At 41.3% G+C, this 19,798-nt stretch overlaps 2 protein-coding genes and 1 pseudogene across 2 annotated transcripts in view; all 3 read left to right on the forward strand.

The window, feature by feature from the left end:
• Nucleotides 1–13,480, forward strand: part of LOC127189308 (solute carrier family 22 member 19-like) — a 31,568-nt gene extending 18,088 nt beyond the window's left edge. Inside the window, exons 7-9 of the mRNA XM_051146053.1 lie at nt 4,932–5,146; nt 6,655–6,763; nt 13,243–13,480. Of these exons, the coding sequence (XP_051002010.1) occupies nt 4,932–5,146; nt 6,655–6,763; nt 13,243–13,450 (532 nt within the window). The 3' untranslated portion in view covers nt 13,451–13,480. The remainder of the gene's footprint in view (nt 1–4,931; nt 5,147–6,654; nt 6,764–13,242) is intronic.
• Nucleotides 1–19,798, forward strand: part of Macrod1 (mono-ADP ribosylhydrolase 1) — an 899,697-nt gene that overhangs the window by 652,436 nt on the left and 227,463 nt on the right. The window lies entirely within an intron of this gene.
• LOC127190131 (heterogeneous nuclear ribonucleoprotein C-like) lies at nt 1,724–3,093 on the forward strand (annotated as a pseudogene).

The raw sequence follows: 19,798 nt of genomic DNA on the forward strand, positions 1-19,798 counted from the left end.
TCCCTTGGTTAGATCTAGGTAGGGGTTTGATGATGGTTGCATGTTTTGTCCTTGGTTGGTGCCTTTGATCAAGCAGAACCCCTGGGCTCAGATCCACCCATCATAATGTTCCTCTTGTAGGTTTCTAGGACCCTCTGGATCCACTTACTTCCCTATCCCCTATATTTTTCTCACCTAGAGTCTCAATAGGATGTTCTCACCTCTATCCCACTTTCCTGGTAGGTGCAGATTTTGATGGGACCTGCCCCTTGGGCTAGTGTCCAGTTATAAGTGAGTATATACCATTTGAGTCTTTCTGTTTCTGGGTTAGCTCACTCATTATGATCATTTCTAGCTCAATCCATTTGTCCACAAATTTCGGGAATTCCTTATTTTTAATAGCTGAGTAGTATTCCATAGTGTATATGTACCACAGTTTCTTTATCCATTCTTCTACTGATGGACACTTAGGCTGTTTCCATGTTCTGGCTATTATGAATAAGGCTGCTATGAACATGGTTGAACAAATTTTCTTGTTGTGTGCTGGAGCATCTTCTGGGTATATTCCAAGGAGTGCAATAGCTGGGTCTTGAGGAAGCCCTATTCCCATTTTTCTGAGATAGCACCAGATAGATTTCCAAAGTGGCTGTACTAGTTTGCATTCCCACCAGCAATGAAGGAGTGTTCCTCTCTCTCCACATCCTCGCCAGCATGTGTTGTCACGTGAATGTTTGATTTTAGCCATTCTGATGGGTGTAAGATGGAATCTCAGAGTTGTTTTGATTTCAAACAACTCTGAGATTCCATCTTTATTTCTATTTTTAAAGGGACAGGACACCAATTTTATCCCACTTCAATCTTGAATTGAATGGGATGGGCTGAGTTCCTCCCCCATTCTCCAGCTCTGAGCCCTGAGTGGAGGACTGATCCTGAGAGAGGAGAAGAGTTTCTCCTTCTTAGAAAACCCCCATCCACCACTCCTACCCCCTCAGGCCTCTACTCGCCTGTTTCCAGAGACACCCCCCACCCTCCTTCTCTGTGGCCCTGAGCAGAGAGAAAAAGACCAAAAGGCTCTTAGCAACACAGACCCTTTGTTGTTGCTGTCATCACTGCTGCTTCTGCAGCTTGGCCATGTCTGGAGACACCTCTCTACACTTTGTCAGCTCTCTTCCTCCTCCTTTGGCTCTTCCTTCTCCACTACCCCCTTTATTACCGTTTGTGTCATCCTCTACAGCTCTAGGGATAGCACTCAAAAGTGGGGAGCAGGAAAGGAGAGCATTGGAGATGTCCACTTCTGTCTCTGTACAATAGATATTGAAGGCTGCATAGCTTAGAAAATATCTATAGAAATTAGATATTCAAGAACTAAGGAAATAAATTCAAGAAATCAAGGGCACAGAATATTTTCTTTCATCAATACACAGAACCCTGAAACTCTTCTTACTCCATCAAACACAGAGGAAGGCCCACCTTGGCAGATGGCCACAGAGGATGTCAACAATTTTTGGAGAATTTTTTGCAATTCATAGTAGTGAGAACTTTTATAAGTTAAAAGAACAATTAAAATATATAGATAATTTTTGTGAAGAGATGGTGAGTGAAGGGCAGTGTGCTCCCTGCTTGCTGTAGCCTGGGCAATTTGGCATAGACCTGCAGTCTCTTCTCTCTCTCCTTCTGCTTGTGGGATATTTTTTGATCTTCAGCTATATTTTCAGCTTTTTGAGAAATTTTATCATCAAAGGAAATGGCTAGCAACGTTACCAACAAGACAGATCCTCGACCCATGAATCCCCATGTATTCATTAGGAATCTCAACACTCTTGTGGTCAAGAAGTCTGATGTGGAGGCCATCTTTTCAAAGTATAGCAATGTTTTGGTTTGCTCTGTGCATAAGGGGTTTGCATTCATTGAAGATGTTAATGAAGGAAATGCCTGGGCTGCTGTAGCTGGAGAGGATGACAGGATGATTGCTGGCCAGGATTTAGATATTAACCTGGCTGCAGAGTCATACACGATTCAAGGAAAAGCAGGTGTGAAACTATCTGCAGTGGAGATGTACGGTTCCTCATTTCACTTAGACTGTGACTTTCAACGGGAATTATGACAGGAGGTACAGTGAACCAGCACATGTTCCTCCTCCTCCTCTTCCCCTTTCTCCCTCCTCCTATCGCTCGAGCTGTGGTGTCTTCTAAACACCAGCATGTATTGGGAAAGACTTCAGAAAGGGGCCAAAGTAGACTCAATGTGAAGAGTGGATGACTGGGATCTTCTTCTAAGTCTGGAAGGTTGAAAGGTGATGACCTTCAGGCCATTAAGAAGGAGCTGACTCAGATAAAACAAAAAGTGGATTCTCTGCTGGAAACCCTGCTTTGGGGGGGTTTGAAAAAGAACAGGGCAAACCAGCAGACTTGTCCTTCTCATCCCCAGCAGAGATGAAGAACAAAAAGTCTGAAGAAGAGCAGCGCCTCTGTGAAGAAGGATGTGACTGATGTGAAGACAGAGGCTGAGGCAGGTGCAGATGACTCTGCTGAGGAGGGTGACCTGCTGGATGATGACGATAATGAAGATGGAGGATTGTCCCGGCCTGCGGGACATTTCAAACTAGGGTCCACCTGAGAAAGGGGGCGCAGATTGAAGAGGAAAGAACAGAGACACATGGGGATATGAAAGCCAAGCTGAACAGTCTGACCAAGGCTTCTGCTTTATTGCAAGGAAGTGCAGTATTTATAGTGAACATATAGCAAGTCTCTTGTTACAAGTCTCCCCCCACAAGCTTCTTAGGCAGGCTGAAAAGAAGTCAATGCCTAGAAAAGCTCTCTCAGTGGTGTCTCCCAGTGGTAGGTAATCTAAACATCCAGGCACTACAAGGCTCCTCAAGCAAGGAATTAGCATTTTAAGCAACACAATGGTTCATCCCAGAAGGGGTCCGTAGTTCAAAGAAAAGCAGAAGGACTGGCTTCTGCTCGGCTAAGCCACACCACAGAAATATGGCCTCTGACAGAGGATGACCAGCTAGAGTTGATCAAGGATGATGTGAAAGAGGACAAGGAAGGCGAGAATGACAGAGACAACGCCAACAGGGAGGATGACCCTTCCGCACATAGTGGAGTTTAGAAATCTTATTCCATTCTTCATTTACCTAGGAGCTTGTGCAAGATGAAAGAAACACTAGATCCCCCCTAGTATCTTCAGCACATTCTCACTCTTCTCTGCCCCCTATTCTTTCCTGTGCCCATTAACTGATAATTGTCCTGAGCCTAGTTCCATTTTCACTTCCTTTGTTGCTCCCTAGTAGCTTTGTTAAGTTTTGCTTTAATTTTGATGCATCCTCGACTTACCAACAAAAAGATGTATGGTTTAAAAAAACCATCATCCACCAACATCAAGCAGGATTCATCCCAGCGATGCAGGGTTGGTTCAACATATGAAAATCCATCAACGTAATCCACCATATAAACAACTGAAAGAAAAAAAAACCATATGATGATCTCATTAGATGGCAGAAAACAAAACAAAACAAAAAAGCAAAAACCTTTTGACAAAATCCTACACCGTTTCATGTTGAAAGTCTTGGAGAGATCAGGGATACAAGGCTCGTACCTAAACACAATAAAGTCAATATACAGCAAGCCAATAGCCAACATCAGTTTAAGTGGGCAGAAACTTAAAATACTTCCACTAAAACCAGGTACAAGACAAGGCTGGCCAGTCTCTTCATATTTATTCAATAGAATACTTGAAATTCCAGCTAGAGCAATAAGACAACTAAAGGAGACCAAGGGGATACAAACCAGAAAGGAATAAGTGAAGAATCGCGATCCACAGATGATGTAACAGTATACATTTAAGTGACCTTCAAAATTATACCAGAGAACTCCTACAGCTGATAAACACCTTTAGCAAAGTGGCTGCATACAGAATTAGCTACAAAAAAAATCAGTAGCCCCACATTATACAAGTGATAAGCAGGTGAGAAAGGAATTAGGGAAACAACACCCTTCATAATAGCCACAAATAATATAAAATATCTTGTTGTAAATATAACCAAGCAAGTGAAAGACTTTTATGACAAGAACTTCAAGTCTTTTTTTTTAAAAAAAGATTTATTTATTTACTATGTATGCAGTGTCCTGCCTACATGCACACCTGCAGGCCAGAAGAGGGCACCATATCTCATTATAGATGGTTGTGAGCCACTATGTGGTTGCTGGGAATTGAACTCAGGATCTTTGGAAGAGCAGCCAATGTTCTTAAGCTCTGAGCTATTTGTTCAGCCCCAAACTTCAAGTCTTTTAAGAAAAAAATTGAAAAAAACTCAGAAGGTGGAAAGACCTCCCACACTCATAAATCAGTAGGATTAATATAGTAAAAATGTCCATCTTACGAAAGGCAATCTACAGATTCAATGCAATTCCCATCAAAATTCCAGTGCAATTCTTTATAGACCTTGAAAGAGCAATCCTCAACCTCTCATGGAAAAAAAAAAACCCAGGGTAGCTAAAACAATTTTGCACAACAAAAAACTTCTGGAGGTATATCCTTCTCTGATTTCAAGCTGTACTACAGAGCAATAGTAATAAAAACATGATGGGATTGGCATTAAAAATAGGCAGTTTAATCAATGGAATAAATCAAAGACCCAGAAATAAACCTAAACACCTACAGAAAGTTGTAATCTGAATAAATTAATTAAATAAGAAAAGACTCTAAAAAGCTGATTGGATCCGTCATGCATTCCCCACATCACCTATACCTCCTTAACAACCCAACAGTAATAGTATGTGCTGCCAGGATACATGATTATTAAATTATCATTCAAGTAAATATTCCAAAATACAGACATGTTTTTAAAGTTTAACAACTAAAACTGTCTTCTTGGGATAATCATATTCTTTTCCTTTAGACATGAATTTTAAGTAATGTTATGTGACTCTGCTCTTTGTTTCTCATAGATTTGTAGCAATGATACCTACTTGGGGCTTCGTCATCCACCGCCATCTCCTGAAAAGTATTGTCTTCCTAGAAATTTGTCTCACTGGTGCAGTGTCAATCCCAGCCAATTTTGTTGGAATGGTTTTACTGAATCACATTGGCCGTAGAACAAGTCAACTATTTCTCCTTTTCCTGTTTGGAATCTCTATTCTGGTGATAGTGCATTTGCCTCAAGGTGAGCAACAAGTTTAGAGTGAGAGGAAAAAAAAATACCCAGTCCCTTTCCTAAGGGTTTGTCAGGTTCTGCTTGTGAGAAAAAAATCATCCAGAGAATTTTCTGTAACAGACATTTAGGGACCATTCTTCTACTCACATGCTGAGAGAAGAGCCTAAGTCACTAAGTTGGCTTTAAATTTGTGACAGTCTAGTATATTCAAGAAGTATCTGGAACATAGTATCATTTATTCCCAACTTTCTCTAGGTAATTAGTGGATCATTCACTCATTATTCTATTACATTTTAAATTAGAATGTAGTTACATCTTGTTTCCTTTCCTTGTCCTCTCTCCAATCCCTCCCACCCCTCCCTTGTTCCTTCTCAATGACATGTAGGTTTTAGCTCTTATAATTCTGACCCAAAGTGACCTAAATATACTGTCACTTCTTCTGTCCCACTGAGTCTTGTTGCTTCAACTTTGGTGACAAGGTATTTCCCACACTGTATGAATATTACTGTGACTCTTGGGTCACTACAAGTACAATCTTAGTCTGGAGAGCTGTATCAAGATAATAAGGATCACTTGTGATGAAGTACAACAGGCAGAAGGAAGCAGATGTGGACTAGGCATTGGGGCTGCCAGACTTAACCTTGTGGACTTAAGTGGGTGTGTACAAGGGACACAGTCCCTAGGCAGTCCCCCAGCTTTGCTGACAACCTGGACTGTAGTATGTTTTAAACTCTCCACAACTCGTGGGTGTAGCAGCAAGGCTTGTTCATTGCCTTTTCTCAAAGCATCTTTCAGTGTTTGAAGCATTCATGAGACCTTTCTCACTGAGTAGAAAATGGCTCTGAAAAGGGTAATGAGGTCCTAGAAGTTCTTATTCTTGAGTTCTGATACACTATTTCAAATCGAGCCATCCTCAGCTTGCCCATATCTGTATTTCTACGACACTCTTCTGTCATGTTGCAACTAGAACATGAATAAACTTCTCGTGTGAATACTTGGAGCCACCAAAAATGCAAGTACTAAGAGAAATACAACTTCTATTTTTAAAAATCTTTATTACGTTTTTATACCATTTACTTTTGTTTTTGACAGTGTCATGCAGGTAGATAGAATGTGCTCTGCTCATGGCCACACTCCCTCATTCTTACCCATGTCACATTCCTGCTGGATATTTGAATGAATACACAGTCCTCCAAATCTCCCCCTTGACAGTCCTACATTCCGTGGGAAGGACAATGAGATCCTGTGTAGAAAAGATGAAAGTCAGTGAGTGCCTCTTAAACCCACCAAGACTTCAGAAGTGATGACAAGAGATGCTAGGCATATGAATGCAGTGGGTCACACGTGTTGATTCTCTATGGACCAGTACATGAAGATAGGCAACCTTTCTTAAATTATTAGCCACCAAGGACTTTTACCTCTTTTCAGTTTCTCCACTCTTTATCCCCTACTTAGAAAGTGCAAAGTAAATTCCTTCACTTCAGAATGACCACTGTCCCTGATCTTCCTCTCCACAGAAATGTACATCCTGCGTGCAGTTTTGATAATATTGGAAGGAGCAAATGTGGCTATGATTACTAACAGTAATATTCTACATTCAAGTGAGCTGCTCCCCACCGTGATCAGGTACAAGACTTGATGTAAACACCTGAGTAATTATCAACAGCAATTAATTGTGGTGATAACAAATATGGCTAAAATTTATTGGAAGTTTGCAGTTTTCAAGATACCTTAAGTTTAGCAATGAACCATCTGTATGCCACTAAAAATCATCTTATATGAATATTTGGAATCACCTAAAACATAAGTGCCATAACAAATATAACTTTTTAAAAAAATTTAAAGTAGGTTTTTATAACATTTATTTTTTGTTTTTTAGCGTATTTCCACTGTGTTGAGCCTCTATCATTCGTATCCATGTCCCTTTCCTGCTGAATTCCTTCCCAGCTGGTGCCTCCTCTACTTTCACATCTTTGTGTGCACACACACACGTGTGTGTGTGTGTGTGTGTGTGTCTGTGTGTGTGTGTGTGTGTGTCTGTGTTTGTGTGCTAATTCAGAGGTCTTAAAGTGAATACAAGTAATGGATTTTGTTGTGACATTTTCAAAAATGTTTTCCTTTTGTTAATCTCCCTTTTCGACACTTTATTCCCAATTCTAACAGCTATTTCTTCCTGACAGTAGCCTTTCTTGTAATCTCATGATGGTGTATACTACCCTCTTTTTAGTTTTTTAACATTAGAAATTTTATGTCAAAAATATCTGTAATTAAAGTAAACATCATAAACACAATTAGCCATGCCCAAAGTATATATATGTCAACAAACCTCCATATGGTTAGAATAACCATTTTAAGCTATGGAACTTGACATTTCAGTTTTACACTTTCAATATCAAGTTTTTTGTATTCTTTCATACATTACATCATAACCATAGTTAACTCTTCCTTCACTTTTTAAAAAATATTTTATTAATTCATTCATATTACATTTCAATTGTTATCCCATCCCTTGTATCCTCTCATTCCTCCCTCCCTCCCACTTTCACCCTATTCCCCTCCCCTATGTCTGTGACTGAGGGGGACCTCCTCCCCCTGTATATGCTCATAGGGTATCGTTTCTTCTTGGTAGCCTGCTATCCTTCCTCTGAGTGCCACCAGGCCTCCCCATCAAGGGATGTGGCCAAAAATGGGGCACCAGAGTTCTTGTGAAAGTCAGTCCCCACTCTTCATTCAATGGTGGAGAATGTCCTGTCTATCGGCTAGTTCTGGGTAGGAGCTCGAAGTTTACTGCCCGTATTGCCCTTGGCTGGTGCCATAGTTTGAGCAGGACCCCTGGGCCCAGATCCACCCATCATAATGTTCTTCTTGTATGCTTCTAGGACCCTCTGGGTCTTTCTATTTCCCCATTCTCCCATGCTTCTCTCACCTAAAGCCCCAATAGGCTATCCAAAAAATAGAGCATACCTCCAAGAAATGTCAAAAAAAAAAAAAACAAAAAAACAAAAAAACAAAAAAAAAAAAACAAAAATAAAAAACAAAAAAACATGGCATAACAAATTACAACAAGACTAGGCACAAATCCTCATATCAAAGCAGGATGAGGCAACTCAGTAGAAGAAAAAGGGCTCCAAGAGCCAGCAAAGGATTCAGAGACACACCCACTGTCACAGTTAGGAACCTCAAAAGAACACCCAGCTACACAACCATAATGTATGTGCAGAGCATCTAGCTCGGATCCATACAGAGCCTGTGATTGTCGCTTCAGTCTCTGTAATTACCCTGCTTGGTTGACTCTGTGGGCTGTGTTCCTGTGTCATAACTGCTCTGATTCCTGTAATCCTCCCACTCCCACTTCTGTGGAGTTCCCCTGGCTCCACATAGTTTTTAGCTGTGGGTCTTTAAAAATTTTTTTTAATTATTTATTTAATTAATTTATTCAGATTACATCTCAATTGTTATCCCCTTGCTTGTCTCCTCCTGTTCCTCCCTCCCTCTCTCTTTCACCCTATTCTCCTTCCATAGGTCTGTGAACAAATGGGACCTCCTCCCCCACCATATGGTCACAGCCTATCAAGTCTCATCTTGATAGCCTGCTTATCCTTTCTCTGAGTGCCACCAGGCCTTGCCACCAGGGAGGAATAGTCAAATATGGGGCACCAGAGTTCATATCAGAGTCAGTCCCCACTCTCCACATAACTGTGGAGAATGTCCTGTCCCTTGGCTAGATCTGAGTAGGGCTTCAATGTTTACTGCACTAGTTTGAGCAGACACCCCTGGGTCCAGATCTGCCCGTCATGATCTTCTTGTGGGTTTCTAGGACCCCCTGGATCCTTCTATTTCCCTATTTTCCCATACTTTTTTCACCTAGAGTCCCAATAAGAAGTCCCTGCATCTATCCCAATCTCCTGGTAAGTGAAGACCTTCATGGCACATTCCTCTTGGGCTAGTGTCCAATAATGAGTGAGTATATACAATGTGAGACTTTCTGTGTCTGGGTTAACTCACTCAGTATGATCCTTTCTAGTTCCATCCATTAGTCTGCATATTTTGGCATTTCCTTTTTTCTAATAGCTGAGTAATATTCCATTGTGTAAATGTACCACTGTTTCTTTAACCATTCTGAGGGATATTTAGCTTGTTTCCAAGTTCTGGCTATGACGAATGAGGCTTCTATGAACATGGTTGAGCACATGACCTTATTGGATGTTGGAGCATCTTCTGGGTATATTCCAAGGAGTGGAATAGCTGGGTCTTGAGGAAGCCCTATTCCCAGTTTTCTGAGCAAGTGCCAGACAGATTTCCAAAGTAGTTGTACAAGTTTTCACTCCCACCAGCAATGAAGGAGTGTTCCCCTTTCTCCAGATCCTCGCCAGCATGTGCTGCCACTTGAGTTTTTGATCTTATTGGCTGTTGGTCTCTGCATATGCTCCCATCAGTTGCTGACCTCTCTCTGATGACAACCGGACTAGCTACTGGTCTATGAGTATAGCAGTGTATCATTAGTAATAATTTCACAGAATTTTTCCCAGCTGCATTATGTTCTATGTGGGTCTCTGGGATGTCCAGACTCTGATTCCTAGCCATCCAGGCAGTGCCAGGCATGGGTTCCCTCTCACGGCGTAAGCCTCAATTTGGACCAGTCACTGGTTGACCACTCCCACAAGCTCTCCACCACAATTACCCCAGCACATTTTGGAGGCAGTACAATTGTAGGTCGAAAGGCTTTGTGGCTGAGTTTTTTGCTGGGAGCCTTGCCTGGTTATAGAAGATGGGCACTTCAGGCTTCAAATCCCAAATCACTAGGAGTTTTAGAGAGCATTGCTCTTGAAGATTCTTTGGAGTTTCTATTGCACTAGGTTTTCCTATAGCCACACAATTCCGCTCACTTAATTTCAGCCATCTTTCCCAGTTCTCACTTCCTCCTCCCACCGACTTGATCCCTCCTATTCCTGTCACCACCCACCTACAGTTCACTCACTTTTTTTTTTACTTACCTTCCAGGGAGACCCACACATTCCTATCTTGAGTATTCCTTGTTACTTAGATTCTCTAGGTCTGTAAATTTTAGGATGACTATCCTTTACTTGACAGCTAATGACAACGTATAAGTGAGTAAATATCATGTTTGTCTTTCTGGGCCTGGGTTACCTTGTTTACAATACTTTTTCTAGTTCCATCCATTTGCCTGAAAATTTCATGATGTCATTGTTTTTAGTAGCTGAGAAATGGCCCATTGTGTAAATGTACTACGTTTTGTTTGTTTGTTTGTTTTTTCTGTCCATTCTTCAGTCGAAGATCATTTAGTTGTACCTCATTTCTGGCTATTATGAATAAAGCCACTATAAACATAGTTGAGCAAGTGTCTTTTTGTTAGGATGAGGCATCTGTTGGGTATGTGCTCAGGAGTGGTATAGCTGGGTCTTTAGGTAGATTGATTCTCAATTTTCTGAGAAACCACCATATTGATTTTCATAGTGGCTGTACAAGTTTACACTCTCACACCCTTGCTCCACACCCTCGCCAGAATGAGCTGTCTGTCACTTGTGATTTTGATCTTAGCCTTGCTGACAGGTATAAGATGGAACCTCAAAATAGTTTTGATATGCAGTTTCCTGATGACCAAGGGCATTGAACATTTCTTTAAGTGCGTGCCAGCCATTTGCTATTCCTCTGTCGAGAATTCTCTGGTTTGATCTGTGCCCCATTTTATTTTATTTTAAAAATTTTTATTTTAATTTTATTAACTTATTCGGATTACAACTCAGTTGTTATCCCATCACTTGTATCCTCCCATTCTTCCCTCCCTCCCATTTTCATCCTATCTTGTAAAACCACTTTGGAAATTTATCTGGCGCTTGCTCAGAAAACTAGGATTAGGGCTTTCTCAAGACCCAGCTATTCCACTCCTTGGAATATACCCTGAAAATGCTCCACCACACAACAAGGACATATGCTCAACCATGTTCATAGCAGCCTTGTTCATAATAGCCAGAACCTGGAAACAGCCTAAGTGTCCCTCAGTTGAAGAATGGATAAAAAAAACTGTATCCCATTTTAAATCAGATTATTTGTTTTGTTGATATCTAGTTTTTTTTTTTTTTTTTGTGTTCTTTAAATATTTTGGATATCTACCAGCTATCCGATGAGGGGTGGTAATAATATTTTCTTATTCTGTAGGCTGCCAACTTTTCTGTTGATCACGTCATTTCCCATACAGCTTTTCAGTTTCATGAGGTCCCATTTATTGATAGTTGATCTTAGTGCCTGCACTATTGATATTCTGTTCAGGAAGTTGTCTTCTGTGACAATACATTCAAGGTTATTCCTCTCTTTCTCTTTTATTAGGTTTAGCATATCTGGTTTTATGTTGAGGTTTTTGATCCACTTGGACTGGAGTTTGTGCAGAGTAATAGATTGGATCTTTTTGCATTTTTCTATATGTTGTTATCCACATAGATGTCAAATAGCACCAATTGTGGTAGAGGATTTCTTTTTTTCAATAGTGTATTTCTGGCTTCTCTATGAAAAAAAAAAAACAGATGGTCATGTGGAGCAAGAGATTCTTAAAAAATATAATTTTAATGATTGGCCTGTCTGTTTTTATGACAATCCTATGGAGTTTTTATTACTCTATCTCCATAGTAGAGCTTGGAATCAGGGATGGTGATATTGCTGAATATTTTTTTATTGTATAGGATTGTTTTAGCTACCAATTTTTAAAAATGTACTGACCCACCACCAAAAGTGAAAAAAAAAAACCCCAAGTTAGACAAAATATTCACCTTTATACCCTCTGTCATATCTCCTGTCCGTTTCCTTTATTCAGGTCTTCTTCATCCTCTATTATTTAGCATCTATTTTTCTTTTTTCTATATGCTATACCGTACCCACAGGTACATTTATTTACAGATAGACACATAGTGATTAGGATCTAAAATGAGGGTTAATGTGTAGCTTTATTATAGATGTTTAACCTCATTTACTATTTTACATTCTACGTCCATCCTTTTTTTTTTTTTTTAACAAGTGGTGCAATTCATTTTCTTGAGTCAAAGTAGTATTTGGTTTTTACATTTATATGTTACATGTTAATAATCATTTCATCTGGTGGTGAACAACTAGGTTCTTTGTTATCATTAATAAAGCAGCACTAAAGAGGGAGTTAGAGATATTTCTATGGTAAGATATGGAAGCATCTAGGTATATGCCCAGCAATGCCACTGCAGGGCCATTTGATAGTTATATTCTTAATTTTTTGATAAATTTACAAACTAATTCCCACAATGGATGTATTAATTTTCATTCTACCAAGAGTTACTAAGGGATACCTCTCTTATCTGTTGATTTGTGAGATATGTTTTCTATGCTGTTGGCTTTTTATTCATACAGTTCAACCTGCCACAATATCTTTAAAAAATTTTTTTTTATTTAAGTAATGACCTCAGACATCACTGGAACCAAAGCTCCAGTCTCTCAGAGGAAGCTCATCACACTGGAGCCAAAGCTCAGCCCCACACTGAACGGTGGAGGAACTGTGCTAGAGACCAAGTTGCAGGTCTCTGATTATGCATTAGCTGGAGGGCTATGTACCATGTGCTTCATCAACTGTAGGCCGGAGCAATCGGCATTCTTTATTCTTTAAGAAACTTGGGAGCTGATTGCCCACACCTCATTGGTCATGAAAAACTGGAGGTTTGCTCATCTAATGCTCTCTGACACGACAGAAATCTCTAACATATTCTCCTTTGGGAGTGGGGTTCCTCCTTTGTACATATTGACCTTGCTAATTTTATATTGTATGTCATGCCATCACACACACACACACACACACACACACACACACACACACACACACACACACCATAAAAGCTAAAATATAATATCTGTATATGAGAGAAAACGTGGTATTGATCATTCTGAGCCAGTGCTTTAAGTGCCTTTATACTCTGGCCTTGACAAAAACTACAATCAAACGAAGGGGAATTTGCAAAGCACTCTGCCAACTTCCTCACTTTGATTCTGATGACTATTTTAAGATGCTGTGTCACAGTGCCACGAGTACAAGTTTGCTAGATTGTTTTCTGAACTTTGTTTTACTCTCCAAGGGGAACAGCATACGGAGTCATTGGAATTGCTGCTAATGCGGGGTCATGCCTGGCTCCCCTTTTTATGATCCTCACGATGTACTCTGACTCCTTGCCCTGGATCATCTATGGGGTCCTCTCCATCCTCAGTGGCCTTCTTCCCTTTCTCCTTCCTGAGACCAAGAATCAGCCACTGCCTGACTCCATCCAAGATGTGGAAAATGGGTGAGTAAAACGTGGACTGTCCCCTTAGGGGACTTGTGTACCAATGGCCTGTGATGTGGAAGGTGAGATAGCATTCAGATCATCTCTCTCCTAAGCAGTCAGACAACTAGGCTTTTACCCATTGTGAGGGGCATAAGAGTCTTTCCTGTATCCATTTACAAAGTAGATTCAGATGGGCTTGGTTGTCTCTAGACACAAAAGACGGGCTCTACTAGGATGGAGATTTTTTCATAAATAGACAAAATTATGTTTTCTGCCCTCTCCATTGTTTCCATTCTGGGCATGTTATCAATGAGCCTGGATTTGGGATGGAGACCAGAGAGTAGGAGAATCCTGTTTCTTTACCCTACAGATTGGGGTTACAAGCACATGTGTCCATGCCTAACTCTTTACAGGAGTTCCTAGGGTTTGAACTCAGGACTTTCTTCTTGTGCAGCAAACACTCTATCTAAAGAGCCTTCTCTTCAACTCATGAAATAGACATTCTTGTCTGTATTTTGCAATTATGCAAATGGCATATCATCCTTCAAACTCAGTTACCAGTCAACCCAATGAGTGCTGGTAAGCTGTCTAAAGCTGACAGTTCTGGAGGCGTGGGTGTCTGCCATGACCACTTAATAACTTAGAGAAAATTACATACAAGACTAGAGAGCTTGCCACGGATGACATTTTATCTGTGGGAAGAACCCTTATTTTTGATGCAAGATTCAGACCATCTTGATTTCATTAAGTGTGAAAAGCTCAGGACAGAAAGAATAGCATGGCCAATAGTGAGATCATAAAACAGAAAAGATAGGCTGTATTTTTACATATTAGTGTACTTTCTGTGCTATTTTTCCTTGAAATCTCCCTGGAGAGGGCTATGACAAACAGGGTAGTAAGTACCACAGCTAACTCGTAGAAGTTCCTAGGGAGGAGTTGGGCTCTATTTCCCAAGATTTAGTCAAATCTTTTGATGGGAATTGTGAATTTTCCAAAACCTGATGAGTGAAGGATAGTGTGCTTTTGCAAATTCAGGAGATGCCTTTATTCTCTGTGTCAATTTATGTTTGTTTACATGTTTATAGTGTTTGTTGTATGTTCTAGGGGGAAAAGTTCAAGACAAGGAAGGCAGGAAGGTGCCATCATCAAAGTGACACGGTTTTAAGGAACTCCAGGAATTGGTCTTTGGTCAGACAGAAAGATAAAGAAGAATGTCACTCAAGATGTGGTGTTCTAATATAGGAGATGGGGAAATAGAAGGATCCAGAGGGTCCTAGAAACCTACAAGAAGAACACTATGATGGGCAGATCTGGGCCCAGGGTTTCTGCTCAAACTATGGCACCAATCAAGGACAATACACACAGTCAGCATCAAACCCCTACCCAGACCTAGCCAAGGGACAGGGCATTCTCTACAGTTAAGTGGAGAGTGGGGAACTGACTTTCACACGAACTCTGGTGCCCCATATTTGGCCATGTCCCTTTGATGGGGAGGCCCGATGGCACTCAGAGGAAGGATAGCAGACTACCAAGAAGAGACTTGGTACCCTAGCATCATATTCAGGGAGAGGAGGTCCCCCTCAGTCACGGTCATAGGGAAGGGGAATGGGGTAAAAGCGAGAGGGAGGAATAGGAGGATGCATGGGATGGGATAGCAATTGAGATGTAATATGAATGATTTTAATTTTCAATAAAAAAAGAAAAAAAGATGCGATGTTCTAGGATCTTTTCTAGGTATTAGAAAAAAATTAATATGAACTGTATTTGAAACTGTTCCACTAAATTATTATATATAAAACACCTATAATTATTCACAGTAAGACAAGTGAAGAAAGCAAAAGTATTTTTAAAGGAAATCCCAAAGATAGAGCAGAGATTGAGGGAAGGTCCAACCAATATCTGGCCCAACTTGAGACCCAGCCCATGGGAGACAGTCATCTCCTAACACTACTAAGAATACTCTACTATGCTTGTAGATGTAAGCCTACCATAGCTGTCCTCTCAGAGTCTCCACACAGCGGCAGATCGAAACAGATGCTGAGACTCACAGCCAAACATTAGGAGGAGTGTAGAGAACCTTTTGGAAAAGTGGTGGGAATAATAGACTTGGAGGGGACAAGAGCTCCACAAGAAGACCAACAGACTCGACTAACCTGGACCCAGGGGTCATATGGAGACTGAGACACCAACCAAGGACTATGCATGGACTGGACCTAGACCTACACATATGTGGCTGGTGGGCATCTTGGTCTTCATGTGGCTCTCCTAGTAAGTTGAGCAGGTGCTGTCTATGACATGGTCTCTGTTGTCTGATTTTTAGATCCCTTCAACCTGGTAGGGCTGCCTTGCTTGGCCTTCAGTCCTGATCTGACTAGATGTGTTGGGGTGGGTTGGTAGCAGGGTGTGTGTCTCCTTTTCTCAGGAGTAGGGCAGAGGGGATAGGGACTGGGAGGAGAAGAGGGAGGGGGCTACAATCAGGATGTAAAGTGAATAAATAAATAAAGGAAACCTGGCAGGCTTATTTGAATTTATATATCAAAAAGTTTTAAATTAAACCGTAACTACACGATGCTCCCTTTCCTTCCCTCCTTACAAGCCCTCCCATGCCCTTCACTTTTCTGGAGTCTCACCATCATCTATATACCCCAATTTCCCAGTTAATCCAAGAATATCCACATCTGTTGATTTTAAATTTTACTTTTTAATGGATTCTTTGTAAATTTTACATTGTTCCTCCATTCCACCCATCTCCCGGTTCCTTTATTATATCTGCCCTCCACCCTTTCAACGTCCTCTTTAAAATAAAACAAAAAACTAGAAATATTAAAAAGGATCTCACTGTGGAAGGTGTAGTGTGTCATACCATACACCCTTTTGCTGACACAGCTTTACTTGCAAATGTTCATTGCAATGAGTCATTGGTCTGGTGCAAGGCCTCTGGCTTCTGCTACACTATCAATACTGGGTCCTCACCAGGACTCCACTCAGATATCCTGTTGTTGCCTGTTGTCATGGGTATTCTTCAGCTTTGGATCTGTAGAGCCGTCCCTTTCACATTCACTACAGCAGTTCATAGATGCGGTGGATGCTAACATGAGCCAACTCAGTGCCCTGGTTGTAGGCTTCGATGGAAGCTGAACTGGTAAGCCCACCCACTCTCCTGCACCTGTATCACCAGGGTCAGCTCTCCTGCTTTGCCCTGGCAAAGGGCAGGGCCAGATCTCCCATTCTCACACCATTGGATCTGTCATCCCCCCCCCCCCAGTGCCAGCTCTCCTGTGCTGCCCAGGTGAGGTGTGGTCCCTCTCTTCTGAGTGCTGAAACCAGTGAAGGGAGGAGCCAGCTCTCCTGAACTCACTATTGAGTCTAGCTCTCCCACACCAAAGCCACCAGAGCCAGCTCTCTCAGGTGGATTCATTGTGGATTGGGGCCAGCTTATCATAGTTCTCAGACATTGAGATGACCTTAGGCGGCAACCCAGAGCAGCAACATTTGCGTGGCGTTGATGGTAACATGGACCTTGGATATCAACACAGACCCTTGTTGCCATATGAACACAGACCCAGACATGGCCCCTACTGGCAGTGTAGGCTTGGATTTCACCATAGTCTCAGGTGGCAGTTCAGGGCACTCATATCAGTTTGGCCCTTGGTGTCAGTAAAGCCCTTCAGAAATTAGTATTTTCTCAAGTAGCATCCCAGACAACTGACATACAGAGGCTTTTGGTGGCAACACAAGCCACAGACATCAGCACGTACCTCCATAGACCCTAGATGCAGTAGGGGCATGGACTTAGACATGGCTTTTAGCAACAGCCTGGTCCTGGACCTCTCTTTCCATGGTCTCAGTTGGTCGCACAGGCTCCTCATATCTATCTGGTTCTTACCACTGTCACATGTCCCACCCTACCTCTCTCCATAGTGCACAAACTGCTTGGCCTCACTTTCTCTCTCATTTCTCCATCACATATTTGCTGAGCAAATAATGCCTGCCGCAGAGACCCATGGTGGATGTTTGGGTGTCTCTCTTCTGGATGGCTGTCCCAGGGTTGTGGGGACCTGGAGTGGGTGCTTGGAGGGCTTGTCAGAATATTTTTATAGTTGGAAATACTTGCTGCATGTCTGGGTAGACTGTAGGTAGCCATCTTCACATAGCTCTGACATAGTACCTCAGAAAGATTGTCGTGGCTGACACTTGCATTGGTTTCTAGTCTTGGTCACTTGGATGTAGTATTTAAGTGAGGGGGGTGTCAAGATAAATTTTTTGGAGGCCCACGGAAAATGGCAAGTGAAGTGTTAGTGGCTCTTGAGACACCTAGAATAACCCCAATCCACTGCACACAGTGTCGATGCACTAGGAATCCCTAGAGCACTAGTGAATTCAAAATGAATCTGAGGCTAGGGTGGTGACTGCTTCCCTCTTCTCTATGGACGTCTCTTGAGGTGACCTTGCCCCCCATTTCCTCATAGATACATCAACCTGATTGATGGTTGTTAGTGCTTGAGGCTAGCATGGGATGGTCTGATTTGCCCTTCAGTCTTTGAGAGGCTTATACACTGAATAGTAATGTTAGATCTACATCTAGAGTCTGGTCTCCAGAGTCTGATTCCCGGGATTCTGCATGGGCTCCATGGCCACTCACCTCCTTACCCACTGGTTCCTCATCCCCACCTTGAAGGGCCCATGTGAAACAGGGTAAAACAACAGAAGGATTTCTAGAGGAAAGATACTTATTTCACAATGGCCACTAGAGTGTATGGGAAGAAAAGAATGAAGCAGAAGAGAAGGATAATGAGAAGGAAAAGAGAAGGAAAATGATAAGAAAATAAAAGTGACGTGAAGCCAAGAGTCGAATACTCTTTTCAAAGGCGTGCCCACTACTCTGCCGCATCCAAACACACCTTTACCCTCTGAAGCTTTACAGTCCCTTTGCAAAAGCACTGATATTAAGGACCAATTCTTCCACACATGAAATTCTAAGATCCATATTAAAAATGTAACAAGAATATAGGTTAGGTTTAAAAACATGAGTCTTCCACAGTTTATAGAAGGATAAATTGACGGAGTAAGAATAATAAACTGCATTCTTGAGAACACCTTGAAAAAATTCAAACTTATTTAAAATTGATAATGCTGTGTAAGTCTGTTTTCCTTAGCACTGAAAAAATAACATAAGAGCGTTACCTTTCAAGGGGACAATAATACCTGTACTAGACACTTGAAACTAACAAGTGATGGGGAGATTGGAGAGAAAGAGAAACAGTTGTGTGCACAATGAAGAAGGCAGACAGATTACAGAAGGAAAATTAGGGCTTTGAGTTTGTCAGGAGAAGGAGGCCTTTCAGTTATATAGATTTGAAAGTGGCACTACCCTTCCCCTAAGTCTATACTGACCACACACCCAGAAAGTAGAAGGGTATTTCCAAGGAGAAAGACAGAGGCCGTAACTGTTTCTGAGTCCAGAGTGTGGTCTGATCTCAAGAGGGACCAAAGAAGTGCAGAGGAGTTGGGAAAATGGGATGTCTCTATCAGAAGGGATTGTGATGGCTACAGAGGGAAAGGGTGAGGAAATTAGAGGTATAGATCCAGGAGAGTAAGTGGGAGCAATAGAGACAGAGGTAAAGGAGAAAGATGGATAGAATATAGTGATAAAGGATATGGGGGCCTCAGGTTGGAGGAAAGAGAATGAAATCAGAAGAGATTGGCATGAGGATGAGAGATATGAACCTTGGTGGTAGGAAAGGTCAAGAGAAATCATCAAGTGGTGCTATGCTTTTGAAGGGGGAAGGACAGGTGGCAAGAATCAGGTGACAGGGTTTTTTGTGTTTTTTATTTTTATTTTATTTTATTTTTTAAAGAATGGTTCATTTTTATTTATTTCATTCAAATTTTTATTTTATTTATTTTATTCCATCAATAGGGAATGAATGAAATAAACTAAGAGTAGTATCAGAAACAAGTAAAATAGTAACTGTTTATTATTATTATTATTATTATTATTATTATTATTATTATTATTATTATTATTATTATTATTATTATTATTATTATTTTATTCTTGTTACATCTCAATGGTTATCCCATCCCTTGTATCCTCCCATTCTTCCCTCCCTCCCATTTTCCCCTTACTCCCCTCCCCTATGACTGTGCCTGAGAAGGACTTCCTCCCCCTTTATATGCTCATAGGGTATCAAGTCTCTTCTTGGTAGCCTGCTATCCTTTCTCTGAGTGCCACCAGGTCTCCCCCTTCAGGGGGCATGGTCAAATATGAGGCACCAGAGTATGTGTGAAGTCATACCCCACTCTCCACTCAACTGTGGAAAATGTCCTGTCCATTGGCTAGATCTGGGTAAGGGTTTGAAGTTTACAG

This window comes from Acomys russatus, chromosome 5 (genome assembly GCF_903995435.1).
Source record: "Acomys russatus chromosome 5, mAcoRus1.1, whole genome shotgun sequence".
In the NCBI taxonomy this organism is placed as follows: Eukaryota; Metazoa; Chordata; class Mammalia; order Rodentia; family Muridae; genus Acomys; species Acomys russatus.